A 16,766-nucleotide genomic window follows, 5' to 3' on the forward strand; every position below is an offset into this window, starting at 1 on the left:
GTTGTAACGTTCGAAACTGCACACCTGCGAAACAGGAAACACGTCAGACAAGCAGCATTAGGAACTTTGGACAGTGTAGCTCATGGGAAGGGCGGGTACACGTAGAACCCCCTTCGGAATGCAAGGGTAGCAATTCGTGTCAAAGAGCTGCATAAGAACGTGAAACTGCGAAAGTATGCAATACATATGGCAAAGGGGGTCTCCCCCACACAATATGAATGTGCACTAGGCATAGCGCACAGGTGTGTTATAGTAAAAGACGTTTTGTATAACAATTACTGGCAAAAGCTGAATAATAAACGTGCCCTTTAGAGTGTGCATGCATTCAGAGTTTTGCAATAAAAAAATACTATATAGACCATGTAGTAATAATACTACTGTTTGACCTACAGCGGATTAAAGAGTGATGGTTGCTGCTTCATTTATATGTAGGCCTGAAATGAAAAACAGCAATGTTGGATTAAACTACTTACTGTGCCAGTTGGCACGAAGTATCCTTGTACTGGCTTCCGCTCCTTACCCTCCGCTCTTCTAAAATACGATCTCAAGTGGACCCTGCACATCCACAATCGCCTCACTTCAGCCACACTTGTGCATGTGGTCTGCACCTGTGCTCACTAGGCATGCCCATGTTGCCTGCTAACCCACAGGCATCCTAGCATGTCCTCTGTGGCCATTGCCGAAGTTTCCGCCTGGTTCCACAACATGGTAGGCTTGTAAAGATGGTTTGGGGGAGGAGTTCTGGGAGACGTAGCCAGGATGGTCTTAACAAGTGGGGTCTGAAGCTTATGTAGTTGGGCCCACTGCAGTGACAGTAGCAACTGTAAATGCCCACACAGCGCTGGTGAGTGGGCATTTACAGATTTTGGGTGGGCCTTGCCCGCTCAGGCCCTACCCTGTCTGCGCCTTCTGGGAGTTCTACCTGCCCTAGGGATCTTGCACTTGCGCATCTGCCCCAGATGTGCATACCACCTTTCTTACCTACAGCTTGGGGTTTCTTCACGTGCTTCTTCAGGCTTTGAGTGCTTCCAGCTGCCTCTGCCACCATGCCTCGCATTTAATTGGCATGACAGATGTGCCCACCATTTTACCACCTCATTCAAACTGAGGCTAACAAAGTGAGTATATATGATTCATGGTTCCTAACCCTTTAATGCTAGGATGCTTATTTTGAAAAATGAAATTGGCATCAAGCCCTGTGTTATGTACTTGATGATTCAAGCACAGAACCATTTTATCACAGGCATATGTGTCCAATATAAACCTAGGTGGTTATTTTTATGTTCCCAAAATGTGCTTTGATTTTATGCAAAGCAAGCAGAAAACCTCATTTGTCACCTTTCACCTTCCGATGGAGGAATTTCGAAAGAGTACAATAAGCGTGTACCAGCCTCTCCGTTGTGGAATGATGACCTTTCTGAAAAACATTTAAACGTGTCTTCTTTGTTTTGATGGTGTGCTTTGCCCAGTAAGTAAAGTGTTTTGATGGTGTGCTTTGCCCAGTAAGTAAAGTGTAATGTTGGTATTGTGACTACAACATATACTGAAAGTGATCAGGGTGTACATTTACAAGTTGCAAGCTTTTAGCCAGAGAGAAAAGTAACTTGCCCCCCTCTGGCATGAATGCCAATTCTCAACATGCACTGAGCTCTTACTGCAAGAATGATCAATCGCCAATGGAGAGTGGCGACTGCAAATTCTGTGGACTGACGTGATCATTAGAAATTAACACTGTAAAAAGGCCAGCGTGTGGCGTTAGCACAATAGCTTCCTTTGCCAAGAAAACACACCACTTTTGTCTATGAAAATGTTCTTCCTTCTTGGCGAGTGTCCTGCCCCGACTAAAACCAATGATCTGTTTCTTATGAGAACACTAAAGCAATGTTTCTTTTTTTATGCTTGGCACTGATTTATTGTAAGTGTTGTTGAACCCATGCATTTGTTACTGTGCACAAACGCTGATAATGAGAAACTAAGAAATACATTTGAAAACACTGCCAGCTGGCCCTTTTGTTTCTTACAAGGTCTCTCAGAACTGCAGCCGCATCTTGCAGAGCCTCTCTGGGTCCAACTAAGTTTGCCCTTGCTGGCAATGCACCCTCCGAGTACTGACAATTGCTGCAGGAAACTCGCAGTGAAATACCAGCCGGCCCCACTCCTGCTCTTTCCACTTTTAACAATAAAAACACAGCATCCTCGCCCCTCCTTCAAGATATGCGTTTTTCTGATTGTGCAACTCTCTGTGGTGCCACATCTAGATGGAATTGTAAATGTTAGCATGTGCACACATAGAGGGAACTCTTTAGCCTAGCATGCGCCACATCTAGATGGAATTGTGAATGTTAGCATGTGCACACATAGAGGGAACGCTTTAGCCTAGCATGCGCCACATCTTGATGGAATTGTGAATGTTACCATGTGCACACATAGAGGCAATGGTTTAGCCTAGCATGCGCCACATCTAGATGGAATTGTGAATGTTAGCATGTGCACACATAGAGGGAACTCTTTAGCCTAGCATGCGCCACATCTAGATGGAATTGTGAATGTTAGCATGTGCACACATAGAGGGAACTCTTTAGCCTAGCATGCGCCACATCTAGATGGAATTGTGAATGTTAGCATGTGCACACATAGAGGGAATGCTTTAGCCTAGCATGCGCCACAGCTAGATGGAATTGTGAATGTTAGCATGTGCCTCATTTAGTTGGAATCCTCATCCTAGCCTGCGTCGCATCTGGATAGAATTGTAAATGTTAGCATGTGCACACATAGAGGGAATTCTTTAGCCTACCATGCGCCACATCTAGATAGAAAAGCAATTCAATGACTGATATGACTCTCCTGCCTAGCCTGGACCTAGCGGGCAATCATGAATCAATAGCCAACCCACTAACAACTTCACTTCTCTGCCTACACCTCTCAATCTCGAACCAAACACAACCACACGCCTTAACGCAGCAAACCGCACAAACTTCACTACACTGCAACAACAAAACAAACCACACATAGACTTTCACAACAGCACACGACTACCGACCGTAAACAAAAAAAAAAACAAATCCAGCCAACGGACCCACCGGGCTGAGGCTGCCAACAGAACATCACTCCTATCTTGCACTTCTCCAGCTCATTCCCACTAACTCACCCCTCATCTCCCTTTTTCAGAGCCGCCAGAGCGCCAGGGGACCACTCGGTGGTGATAGTGCGCGGTACAAATATCCTTTAACATTAACTAACAACGAGACTCTTCCATAGAGAAGCACCGAGAAAAAGATGAGTGTTGAATCAGTTTACGATATGCCTGGTACAGCTAACAATATTTAGAGTTTTTATACAGAGCACACCATCGTGAATTATCCCCTGCAGAATTAAGTTTATAAATGGTGAAATGTGATCCTGCGTATATGGCACAAGTTACATTCTCCCTCCCCGCATTTGTAAACTTAAAGGGAGGTTGAGGGGTCGAAGTTATCCCCGAAATACTATGACTAAAGAAAGACCCTTTGTGCCATTGTGCTCTTGTGAAATTTTCAGACATCACCTTCTCTGTTCCAAACCCATGTTATGGGTGTGTTGTGGAGGCGCAGTGCCTGTTAGACTTGACCCTTATTTAAATTTGCACAGAGAAGCAAGGTGCTGTGTAGGGAACACCATGTAAGGGGACTTCTAGGATCAAGAGGCGGCCAGAAGAGAGTGCAATAGTGGGAGAATGAGACTGGAGGGTATACATAAACACTTGGTTCCAGTGAATAAATAATCCCCGGATGCTCATCTATATCGACTGTCCAGTCGAATGAGGACAATGAGCACACCAGTCGGCTTTGGACATGAGTACAGTGTGTGTTTAGTCCGCTTCCTGTGGGGGCACTAAGCACATCTGGTGTATCCTGGTGAAAGCCAGCAGCCTGTGCCCTTTCTCTCCAGAGTCTGGGTATTGCAGTGATGTCGCATTTGGGCAACAATGCCTTCCTATGGCGCGGCCTAACAGTTTGTGCGGCATGCAAGCAGAATTAAGTCGCAAGTGTAGCTTGGTGGGCTGTTTACACAAAGTACGCCCACCATCAAAGGATTTACTGCCATCAGCAACCTGCCATACTAATCCTATTTTTATATCTCGGGGTGGAGAAATGTCTGTTTGGTGTACAATGCTTTTTTCTGTAAAACCCGAACTACAAACAAAATTGCCAACATGAAAGTGGCAAGTGGGGCTCTAGGAATAGCTCCTTCCCCATTTCTATGGCAGCTGTTGAGCAGCGGCACAGATGACAGATAATGGGTGATGGAGCATACATTCAAGTTACAGCTTTTACATATTTAAAGGTGTGGCATGAGACATTGAGGATGGGTATGGTGGGAGAGCCAGAGCAACCGTTGGAACCAGCCTGTGTTCCGTGCAACCTGATTGGCTAGTTATTCCTTACTGGCTGTTACTTGACCATGTAACTCTGTGTACAGTGCAACACCTGAGGAAATCTGAGATTCTGCACGATATGCCCCTGCTGGTGTTTTTAGGCATTTCAACTGTACTGAACAGCTGTGAGGGGTCAGAAATGTGAGACGGACACAAAGGTACAGTCCCATTTTATTCAGCACAAAGGGGTCAGACCAACGCCCAACTTTCATTAATCTAACCAGGAGGGCCCTGCCTAACAAACACTGACGAAAATGACCGAGTGTCCAATGAGCATCTGCCCCTCACACTCAAATATACAACAAAACTATGCAAGGTTAGTGTGGCAGTCTTAAATCCCACAAAACAATATACTGGTTGAAACACAAAGATTGTGAGATGGACTCCTTGTCACCAGGGTTGAGTTCCCTTCCCCTGCATCAAATGTGTCTCAATAGCTAAATTCAAGTACAAGGAAGTTTTGTGCAAAAGTAAAGTTCCACTCGGTGTAGCGTATGCAGTCTTTAACATTCAATATCCTTTCAAACTGCTTGCCAAATGATTGTTCAAGAATCAAAGCAACTGTCAGTTTTCCTTGATATCCTGCTTGGGAAAACTCTCCAATCACAAATTCATAAATCAGTGCCAGCGTTCTCTTCACACAAACCAAGCAATAGTTAACCCGTATTTTTCCAAAACAAACACTTTATTCAGGATGGTTCAATAATCACTTTCTGAAATGACTTCTTCAAAGGAAACACTTTATGAAATGTAACCGTTCATCAAGACAGGGGGATGGAATTAATACTTTCTCTCTCACCACACCTTTTTTAACACAATCACAGTACTTTCAATAATCTGCCTCTTTCCTGGTCCACTCAGCTGCTAGGATTAACTACAATTGGTCCCTTTCCTGGTTTACTCGCTTGCCAGGATAAAACTCCTACTACTACAATTGTACTTTGTGGTAATGCCTATGCCCAAATACTCTTCTCACCGAAATCATACATGAAGAGTTTGGAACTAACAACTGCCTCTCTTAAGGGTTTCTTAACTTTCAACGACGTGTGTTACATCTCTTCCCAAAGCAGTATCCCTCAAGGATAATTAATCTCTTGCTTGCCTTTTGGCTGAAGGTAATACAAGTTACAGTGCTCTTCCCCCTTTGTGTCTCATACAAGTAGGGATTTGCCACTGCAGCCTTTGTTTCCTGTCTATGCAACTTGTTGACTACTGTCAATGTGGGTTACAATTATCTCCCAATTGGCATTCCTTTTTTGGAGAATTGTGCTATGTTTGCCCTTGTATGACGATTCTGCTGATTTGGCAATGCGAGTTACAACTTTCCCCTAATTAGTATCCCTGGTTAGGAGAGTTGCACCCAGTTTGCTTGACTATCTTTTGTTCGGTATTCAAAATAGTTAATTTCTCCTAGAGATCTCCTACTCAGAGCCCCTGGCTCACCTGCTTCAGACCAACTCACTGGTATGCCTTGATGTGAGTCGCTGTTGCTTCTGCGGGGCCTTCTCTGCTTCTGCCAGCTCAATTGTGACTGCCACCGTGCGCAGTTCCTCAATGGCGCTCTGGCAGCTGGTTGTGTTGTGTGGTGCGTCTCCCATACCAAAGCAGTTCACAGCGTGTCGGGAGCTCCTCTCCCACATGGCATGGCTGGTTTCTGCTGCGCAGTCTCTGCATGCCCACATTTCCGTAGCATCTACCGCTTCTTCTACACAGCATCCTGCTGCCTCCAACACTACTCCATCTGCTTCTTTTTGTCCTTGCACCAGATGTCAATTTTTACTTTTAAAGATCTCTCATGTGCGTTCTCTCCCAACAACTCGACTGCTCATGATCTTTCATCAACGGAGTCCCTCTTCCTCGTCCCAGTACTATGGGCATTATGGGACTTGCAGTCCATAATGTTCTTTATTTTATAATCGGTTAACTTGATTTGGTTAGTAAAGTGTTCAAACTTATTAGAGGTTGTTAAAGGAGTTGGTAGTTTACCCTTGGATTTAGGATCTTGACATATAACAACTAGAAGCTGTGACATTATCTTCCTCCTGAACCCCTAATGTACCAGTTTTAGGCTGGGTAAGAGTTTTTAGGTTCTGTACTTTGGGTAGCTCTGGGAGAGGGAACCATAGATTGACGGCATGCCATTATGTATTAGGGGGACCTCATCCTCGGAAGAGGATGAATACTGTGTCTCTGTCGGAGTCGCCACTACCCCTCTCTTGTGTTTACCACCCCCAGGGTCATCTGACCCCCCAGGGTCAGGATCCGGTAGCGGCTGCCTTCCCCTGGCCATGTCGGAGTAGACTTTCGGCTGGGGTTTAGTGATGACTTCTTAGGATTCGCACATAGACCTCGAGGTCCCCAAGTCAGATTGTCTGGCTCGGGGCAGAATGTGTTGGCTTTCCTGGTGAGGATTGGAATATTTCTTCGGTCTTGGTTCTTGTCTGGGGTCGCATGTTGAGAGTAGGGTTGGATGGCACGCAGGTTGATGCCAAGCTGCCTGATGTTACACTTTGACCCGCAAACCGTGCTTGTATTGTAGTCTGGAAGAAAAAAAGCATATACTCAAAACGAATGTGTTTTTCCATTGCGTTTCCTTTTTATTTTTGATTGTTGTGTAGTTGAATGTATTACATGTGACTGATTACCCAAACTCCTTTTTTCCAAATGTCTAGTGAAACTCTGTATTGAGGTTTCTATTGAGTTTTCCTGCGAGTCCGAAAGCGTGCTCCTTTCTTGAGTGTCTCAAAAAGAGCCATTGAATTCTCCCAATTAACATAATCCAATGGAATCAATAACTACTTGTTTTTCTTTTTCGGCAGATAACCACGACAATGGCCAGCAGCAGCCAACTCTGCATCCGGCGCTGGACAACAAAGCACGTTGCCAAATGGCTGAAGGAGGAAGGCTTTTGTGATTATGTCGACATACTCTGTGTGCGGCACCGTCTTGATGGCACTGCTTTGATGGCGCTTACGGAGTATGATTTACGCTCCCCACCCCTGGAGATCAAAGTCTTGGGTGACATCAAGCGACTTATGTTGTGCATTCGCAAACTGCAGAAGCAGCACAGTGACGTCCTGGAGGAGCTGGGTATCAGCACCGAGGTACACCCAGCCTCCATCTCCCCCAGCAGTAGCACCCTTCAGGGATCGGACTGGTTGAGCAATGGAGAGCTGTCCAGGGACTCTGACTCGAAGGACACAACTGCTGATCAGCACCAGTATACAAATGGGAAGCACAAACACCCCCCTAGGAGGTTGGACCCAGAGTACTGGAAGACTGTGCTAAGTTGCATCTATGTTTTCATTGTATTCGGCTTCACGTCTTTTGTGATGGTGATTGTTCATGAGCGGGTGCCAGACATGCAGACCTATCCACCGTTGCCAGACATCTTTCTGGACAGGTAAGTGGCCACAGTAGCTCTCCCTGCCGTGTTAATCATTTTGACTTTAAATGCACTTCTGTAGCTTGTTGGGGTTCGTAAAAGATTGCAAACTGAGTGTGCTGGAAACTTTCTGGAATGCTTGCGGAATGTAGTAGCAAGACTTCTTATTCTCCAGCCGCTCTGCTGGTTTTCACCAGATTTATGAATGATGCATTGTAAAGCTTTTATGACTGAGAAAACTGTCTTCTTAGATCAGCTAGGACGCTGCTTGGCCACAGTCAGTAATTATTATACTTTGTTTCAAACATCCACCGTGGATTAATAGGAGATCGCTATTCCTCTAGAAAACATAAAAATGTAGCTTTTATATTCATTAACATGTTCTTCCTGTCCCTTGTGGCTATTCTCTGTGGCTTTTTTTTTAAGGTTTACCGATGGGCATGCATGACAAGCGGCCAACAATACAAAAAATAGTGAAGTATGTTCTAAAATGTTGTTTTAAAGCTAACCGTTCTCAGAAGTTTCCAAGGGTTTTCATTGAAGCAATTGATAAGGGGTTCACTAAGGGCCACCCCTCCCTCGCCTGGGCTTTTCCCTCCCTGGGTCCGGGGTGCCTAAATCCCAGGATGGTCACTAGAGATCAGTGACCTTTACTTTCTAATTGCTGACTGGCTAGTTGAAAGGTGAACCATGAGCTGGTCTCATCACTTGATTCAGGAAAGGGCCACATTTGCAAGTCATTGTTGGGGCTGGCAGGGCAGCAACATATCGTTCAATAGACTCTCATTTAACTTCTCCGTGCGGGCCATAGCTTCAGCAGAGATATTCAGGTCTTCATTGGCATTTGTCAAGAGGGGATTGGGGGCAGGTTGTGGAATTGGCTGGTCCTCACCTACAAGACTGCGGACCAGCATATAGAGCTTCCTGGAGTCCACCTGATCACCAGCTCCTGAAGCATCAGGAGAGATTTGTGATTTCACTGTTACCTGAGAAGGGGTGGGTCCCCCAGAGACTTTGGGGGGGGGTCATTACGAGTGCAGCAGTAAGGGGTTATTGGCGCCGGTAAGGATGTCGGTGCCATTAACCCCTTACCGCTGCATTAAAAGGTCCCTTAGCGGGAGCCGCTAAAGGACCAGGGAGCTAATAATAGGCCCGTTATTAGCTCCCTCCCCATTCCCATTGAGCCCTCTGGGGGCTCCAATGGGAATGGGTATTTTGATTGGGGACTTACCGGGTCCTCCAAGGTTGGAATGACCCGGTAAGTCCCCATTCAAGGAACCCAAACTCGTAATGACCCCCTTTGTCTGATGCATGGTTAATGTGTTGGAATAGAGCTGGCGCAAGTGCACTCTATTCATGTGAAATGTCTGCATCAGAAGAGTGTTTGTCAACTGTAAAGAATTGTCTGATATACATTCCTTTTTATTTTATTTTTGTAATGTTTTTTCCTCCACCTTCTGCAACTTCCTTGCCTCGTGTTGCATAGAGGATGCCTTTGGCATGTATTGTATTCCCAGTCTCTTTATTCATTTGGCACCCACGCTCGCTTTCAACCACGTGGTGCCCCAGAGCATTTGTAAGAATTGGGCAGCGTGGCTAGACACCAAGTCTGCCCTTAGTATCTAGCTGCAAAATAACCTCTGGTTCACAGTGTGCACACATCAGCATCATGTGCAAAGATGCTGACGCCAACGTGCATTATTACTAAGGCTAGTGGTGTGCGGATAGGGTAAGGGTGAGCTCCTCTTCCGTTTAGTATGGGGGTGGACACACGTCTTACTACTTCAGTATGGGGTCCGCAGAGGCTAACCCACCTCCACACGACCCTCAGGACAGTTAGGTGTGGCCCGGCAGAGAGCTGGAAATGAACTATCCTGCCAGTCCATAAGTGGCGGTCTGGATTCTTTGTACAGTGTGGAGTGGCTGCCTGGCACTATTAGACCTCCAGCGCATCATAGGTTATGAAACATACGGTATGCCTTATGGCCAGTTCATCCCGTACAGCAAGTGCTTTGGTAAACTGGAGGCCACATGCAGCCTTGGGAAAGCCTGAAACGTCTTACTTGAATGTGGGCCCGGTCACCCTTACTCACAGGTCACATGCTCACCAAGGCATAAAATAAGCAGTGTCGCATAGCAATCTGCTATGTAATTCTGTTGGTTTGCTAATTAAATTGACACTTGTGTAGCAAAGTTAGCTATTTAAGTTGCCCAGTTCAATGAAAGGACTCCCACTCTGAATACCTTTTGGCTTTCAAGGCTCTTGCCACCCTCTTCTCTGTTCACTGCAAGTTCAAAGGGGCCAATGGGGAGAGAGAGTGCAATAGTAATCATCTCTTTCACTCGTAAGTGCCAAAGGGCTGTGTGGCTGTGCTAGGCAAGATTTATTTTCTTTCCCAAACAATTGAAAACCAGAAGTAATCAGGATGATACTTTTATTAGCTAACTGTATCCTCTTTGGCAAATACCAGTATGTGTAACTTTATTAAAAACTGTCATGCAATTCCATTCCTAACAATTTAAGTTGTTGCATAATGCATAACTACAGTATTGCTTCTGTAAAACACTGCATTGTCTCTATGATTTATGCTAAAGTTTAGGTTAGTGTATTTAAATCTGTGTCCCCTAGATTTTGTTTTTTGGGCAAGTTGCATCACATTGACGAGTGAACACTTTTGAAAATGTACATGATCCCATGGTCAACTGCTTTTGGCACATCTAGTTCTGTGACCTGCTGCTTGCATTTATCTGTGCAACTGGTGTTCAACGTACAAGAGGTTTTATACCAGTTCCCTGAAAGTGAGATGGCAGCAAACTACAATATTCCCTCTAGTTTGACCAATGATCTGCCTGCTATGCCTTCTACTCTGTCTATTACTTTCTTTTCTCTTACATAATGAATGCACAAGGCAAGCTAGATGTTTACGCAAAGAATGATCAATAGTTCCATCCAAAGTGTATATTGACACATCTACTGCAATACCACACACAGTAGTTAGCCTGCAGAGCTTAATTTGCTTTATGATTGCATTATATATTGGCACCTGCGGGTGAGAGCTGGCTAAACTGTTTTCAGACCCTTTTTTTTATCATCCATCTATTTATTTGTTGCAAACAACCTTTTACAGACACTCAGCCAGATCTCACAAAATGCACTCGCCCACTCCCATTTGCAGGGGATGTTTGGAACTTTTATGTAACATTCACTTTTTTTCAGTAAATGTCAAATGTTTCACTGTGCATAGCTGACAGCAGTGTGCCAAACAAAGTGGGTTTGTGGTGGCATGCACCACTTTACAGAAAGCACATTCACATAGTTTGTCACCCATTGCTATAGGTTGTGTGCATTTCTTTAAGGTCTAGTAGTAAACTAAATTGCGTCTTCTAGTGGAATTCTAAAGAATTTGCAAGGCCTGCTTCTTCCCACTAATACCTTACTTCAGCAGTATACAAAAATGCTGTATTGATGCTCATTTGGATGTAAATAACTTCTGGTGACATTAAAAATATTAGTACAACATTGCTAATGAAATGGTCATGTTTGCTAATCAAGAACATTTTAATTGGCAAACTCTGCTAATCAATTTCTGAAAACTAATATATGCCTTGCTCCCTCAGAGGGTTAGGATCTAGTTGCCAAGAATGTGTTCAAGCATCATTGGAGTCAAGATGTGTAAAAAGTTTGACCTGCACTGCACTGCAAGGTACATTCTCTGCCCTCTGGTTCCCAGAATGACCGACAAGAACCCTCAGGAGCCCGCATTCTAGAAGCAGAATGCCTTTGTGTGAGAACGATCTTATGTGCCAGCAGGGTCTCGCTGCAGCATGCCCTCTGTGACTGGATCTGGTCTCTAACTGAAAAACCGCTGAATGTGGTAATTGAGATGATTTGCAAACCGATCTATATACAAGGGACCCCAGAGTTCAGAGATGGAGAAAAGCCCTCTTGTGGAGTTGCCAGTCACATGCATCCATCCAATACCTGTAGCACATATCTGCTACAAGGTTGTGTGTACGTGGGAATTACTCTGCTCAGACATTGAGCTAAAAAGTCATACAGGACTCTGAAAACCTTAGATCCAGGTTGGATCGACTTTTTGACCTTTATGCCTCCCAACGTGTTATACACCAGACCACTGACTTTTCTTCCACCAGAAGACTTGCCGCACTGTGAGACATTCTTTGTAAAACTGCAGAACATAGAATATCCACCAACAACCTCGAACTCTGTAGAGATTACTGCTGTGGCTATTGACATACTGGCTATCTGTCAAAACTGAACTACATCTTGCACCACAATCATTCAGACTTGCATCTGATTCGAACCAAAGATCCGGGGCAGAAGGGAAGATTGCTCTTCTGGTTCAGGCCCGAATAAACCACTATTCTAACTTTGCCTTTGCTTCTGCGGAAAGTGTGTCCCAATCTGTGTACATTGCTCCTTTTTCTTGACAATCGAAAGTTTAATCATTGTAGGGCCCCTGTTACCAAGGGGCTCTCGAAAGGCTATTTGAAATGTACGCAGATGTGATACCTTTTGTGTAAGCCAAGGTACTGGAGAGAGAGGATTGGGGGAGGATTCTTCATTGTCCAAACTTTGGCAGCAGCATGTCTTGGTGACTACCTCAACAATACAATAGATGGGTACCCCCTACGTGTAATTCTAAAAACGTGATTTACGTGATTATGTGTTCATGTGATAAATCGTATATAGGAAAAACCTCTAGACCTATTAAACTGAGAATCTCTGAGCACAAGTCTAGAATCAGGACTTGCAATCTTTCTTCTCCCTTAGTTGCTCATTTTGTTGAACACCAACATGACTGTGAAAACTTACGTTAGTGGTGTCTTGAAAGAGTTACGGGACTAGACCATTATGCCATAGCCACGAATTTGTCCCGAAGGGAACAGTGGTGGATATTTGACACCCAAAGCCATATACTGGGCCTGAATGCCCATGAAGAATGGCATGCGCTATTTCAATAGATCCTCTACGTCGTGACGTCTTTTGGACTCACCTTTATAGGCTTTGGTTATTCCTGGTGCCTTCGATACGGCTTTCAGGCGTTATTAGCCTGTTGCATTCCATTGTTAATCATTCTAGGTGTTATGTCTACCTCTATACTGGTAGAGATCTACCACTGCATGGGGTGTATTATAACTTATTTTTTCCTTTATTTTTATTTTTCCTTTGTTGTCTTGACCCCATGGTGGAACGGGTAACGCTGGGCCGCCTGTATACCTTCAGGGGGCGTGGTTACATCCATTCGGCTCCCTTTCATTGCACGGTACGTGGCCCGAGATTATACGTGCCTTTGTGTCAATAGTCACATCCACTAGAGACGTTGTAGACGGCAGACCTGATACGCCCATTGACGTATTTAACCCCTGACAAATGCCAACACAGGAAGTTTGGTTACTGACTTCCTGGTTTGGTGTCTATGGCCTTTGCCGCTGAGGTAAGTAACTTTGAACGGGTAGCTAGGCGGAATCTTTCATGCTTTTGGCTTTGTTTTATTTCTCATTTTCAAGATTAGGTCAAACATCTATATAGATTTACCTATATGTTGGGACCTTGTAGTACTGCTACTTAGACTATACAACAGACACACAGATCCTGTTTGGACTGATGTAAGTTCAGTTTTTTCATGAACTTTCAGATTATGCTTCATGACTTGATTCCATACAGCGCAGTGTTGCATTCTATGTATGTGATACTTTGGGACATTACAGATGTCTTACTAGTTTGTTGTACTTTCTATTGCCCCACAGACTTCGCCTATCCTTTAATGACATTTGGAGATTCACCCTTCTGGGGAACCTTCGGACATCCGATTCTGTACATGTAGTTGAGGTCGTTCTACACATTAAGGAATCATCTGTTGATGGTTCTTGATTGACAGATCTGGGCTTGATCAATGGTGAGCATAATGACAACTATGATGTTGGTTCTATCCTTCTTCCTTGGGTGCAGGATCTTCCTTTATTTATTTTTATGGATACCACTGCATCACTCATTCGTTTCTTTCACTTTAATTCTCTATTTCTTTTAATTTATCTTCAACATATGGGCAGTCCCATTTTTGGGCTCCTCTTTTCTATACATATGTTGTTATTGTTATTTTGCATTTATATAGCGCCTTATATACCATTGGTATGGTCTGAAGGTGCTGGTAGGTTGAACGCCCTTGGGAACCGAAGTTCATATCAGTAGAGAGAGTAGAGATAGTCAAAAGGTGCGTGTGAGCACCGGGTATGTGTACAGCTCGTGCGGCATCGGTGTGATAGCTGTTTTCTAGCGGTGGGTGTGGTGGTTGAGAGGTCAGGCGTATGTGTTCGTTCTGGCCGGATTTATCCAGATCGGATGTGGCTGCGTTAGGCCTGAGGAGAACGCCTCGCTGGGGGGTGTGTAACCAGCAGTGATTACTTGGAATGATGTGGAGTAAGCGGCGAATGTTGATATGAGAACAGTTATGCTGAATGGTGTCATAGTATCTCTGTGTTCTAGTTGAGTGGTGCTTTAAGGAGAGAGTAAGCGTGTTTGTGAGATATGATGGGTTACATGCCCTTTCGGAGACTTCTAATTCATAGAGAGGCTATTGGGCATGCTTCTAAAATTCACAGAGAGTACATTTCTGAATTCAACTTTCACCGAGAGGCTAATGGGCACATTTCTGAGTTCAGCTTTTCACAGAGAGGCTATGGGGCACACTTTTAATCTCTGCTTTCACAGAGAGGCTTTTGGGCGCACTTTTAAGTGCAACTTTCCACAGAGAAGCTATTGGGCACACTTCTAAATGCAGCATTCCAATTGTACTTCTGAATTCAACTTTCCACAGAGATGCTATTGGGCATACATTTAATTCAGTTTCACAGGAAGGCCATTGGCCACACTTCTAAATTCAACTTTCCACAGGGAGGCTATTGTGCATACATTTAATTCTGTTTCATCGGGAGGCTATTGGGTATACTTCTAAATGCATCTTCTAATTGTACTTCTGAATTCAACTTTCACAGGGAGGCTATTGGGCACATTTCTGAGTGCAACTTCTAAATGTACCTCTAAATTCAACTTTCATACTCTTCAAAAATTCACCGTCTAACTGCACTTCTGAATTCAACTTTCCACAGAGAGGATATTGGGCATACATTTAGATTCAACTTTCACAGAGAAGCTATTGGGTGTATTTTTTTGTATGTTCATTTCATTAGAGTTATATTTATCTATTTTTCTACTTCTGGTTTTCTCTTTGGCTGCTTGTATCTTGCTCGAATCTGTTAACCAGAGAAATTCATGACCAATTTGCGGCCTTCTTTTCTCTCATTTTTTACAGATCTAATTCAATTGTGATTTGTTTTGGTGTGTCCGGATCGCTATTTCCTGGACTTTTTTGTCAGGCTTCTGGGTCCACCCCAAAGGGTCCGAGATCATGGTAATTAGATTTTCTCCCCTACTAGCCACTATGCACATCCCAACCCAGTGTTGGGGACCGGGTCCTTCATCGGGATCCTCAGATCACTTGTTTTTGTGGTCATTATGTATGAATGATTGTGCGGTCTATATGAAAGGCTGCTTTGATGTTAGCATTACTATTTTCTTGTTTCTTTTTTCTTTATTTCACTGTTTGGAGAACATACATTTTTAGTGTCTCTTTTTAATTTATAACATTTGTGTAGATAATTTCAAGACACAGATGAATCTTCATGAATGTTTATACGGGAATGCTACGTACTGACGAAGATGAACATCATCTGTAATCCAGCTAGATGTGTTTTCCATCGAAACTACCTGGTTTAAGGCGCCATGCTCACGATACTGTTATATTTGTGGTTTATTTCGCATGTCACCTTAGTAGTTGACGTATAGCATCCCATGTTAGACTTTTTAGAGTATGGGTTTATGAATATCATTTTTGTGAAGACCTTTCAGTTTCTTGTCTATTGCAATGTTCAAACTGCTAGATTTGGAACGAACAACTTTTTTTGCTGCCACTATCAGGATTTAATCCATCTTCGAATTCATTTCGAAACCATCCTGACTATATTCGGTTGACTAGGATTTTTTCCACCCGAGGGATTCCCTTCTCTCGAGTGGATTTTATCCTTCGACATTGACTTGGACTTATTTTGGACGATGGTGATTATTACCCAGCTTGTAATTGGGCAGCAAGTTCCCAGCAGCTCTATTGTGATATTAGATTTTTCTTCACATTTTACACTTTATTTATGTTGTATAACTGTATGTCCTATATTTATACTTACTCTTATATGAGCTCTGATCTATTTAATAATCATTTTAATGTTTCTAATTAAATAAAGAAAAATAAATACATTTTTCAAAAAAAACTTGTCTATGTATTACGTGTAGTGATCTGAGGGGTTGATTGAGGGACCGCCCCGAATACTGGTGGGATTGTGTTGTTTATAGTGGACTTGTTTATATCCGCTGGCTTGATTTCTGTGCCTTGTTCTTGGTGACTACCTCAGACACACTATTCGGACCCTCAGGAACTACATTATCTGCAGTTGCCAAATCCGATTTCTGCTACTTGAGTGAACCCCACCTCTTGTTAAAGTGATGATCATGTGTAAATGCATCAACTCTTCTTGAAGTACTCATAATCAATGTCATCCAGGTATTTGAGAAGGCATGATCCCATGGTTCTCAAAAGTCCCTAGTAGTAGTGGCAGCTCAGTGAAGCATCATGGGACTGACTCTAAACCTGAAGGGAAGAGAAGAAAATCTGCAAGAAATTGTCAGAGGAAAATGTGATAAACTACCTATGTTGGTACCATAAGGTATTCATCATTTAGATCTATCGTCCTCAAGCTATCTCTTGGCCTCTCTCAACAGTACAATCATATCCATCTTTAAATGGAGGTCTATGATGCATTTTGATGTTAAGCATTTTTCTTTGAGAAATCTGCTGCCCACCACCCTGAGAATCCTACCTACCATCCATTTTG

General features: G+C 43.6%; 1 protein-coding gene across 4 annotated transcripts in view; it reads left to right on the forward strand.

Moving 5' to 3' along the window:
- Positions 1–16,766, forward strand: part of SAMD8 (sterile alpha motif domain containing 8) — a 477,816-nt gene that overhangs the window by 242,910 nt on the left and 218,140 nt on the right. For all 4 annotated transcript variants that reach the window (XM_069610976.1, XM_069610977.1, XM_069610975.1 and 1 more), the window contains one exon: positions 7,234–7,817. In XM_069610976.1, coding sequence (XP_069467077.1) covers positions 7,246–7,817 — 572 coding nt within the window. In that variant the 5' untranslated portion in view covers positions 7,234–7,245. The remainder of the gene's footprint in view (positions 1–7,233; positions 7,818–16,766) is intronic.

This window comes from Ambystoma mexicanum, chromosome 8 (genome assembly GCF_040938575.1).
Source record: "Ambystoma mexicanum isolate Mex_15411 chromosome 8, UKY_AmexF1_1, whole genome shotgun sequence".
Taxonomy (NCBI): Eukaryota; Metazoa; Chordata; class Amphibia; order Caudata; family Ambystomatidae; genus Ambystoma; species Ambystoma mexicanum.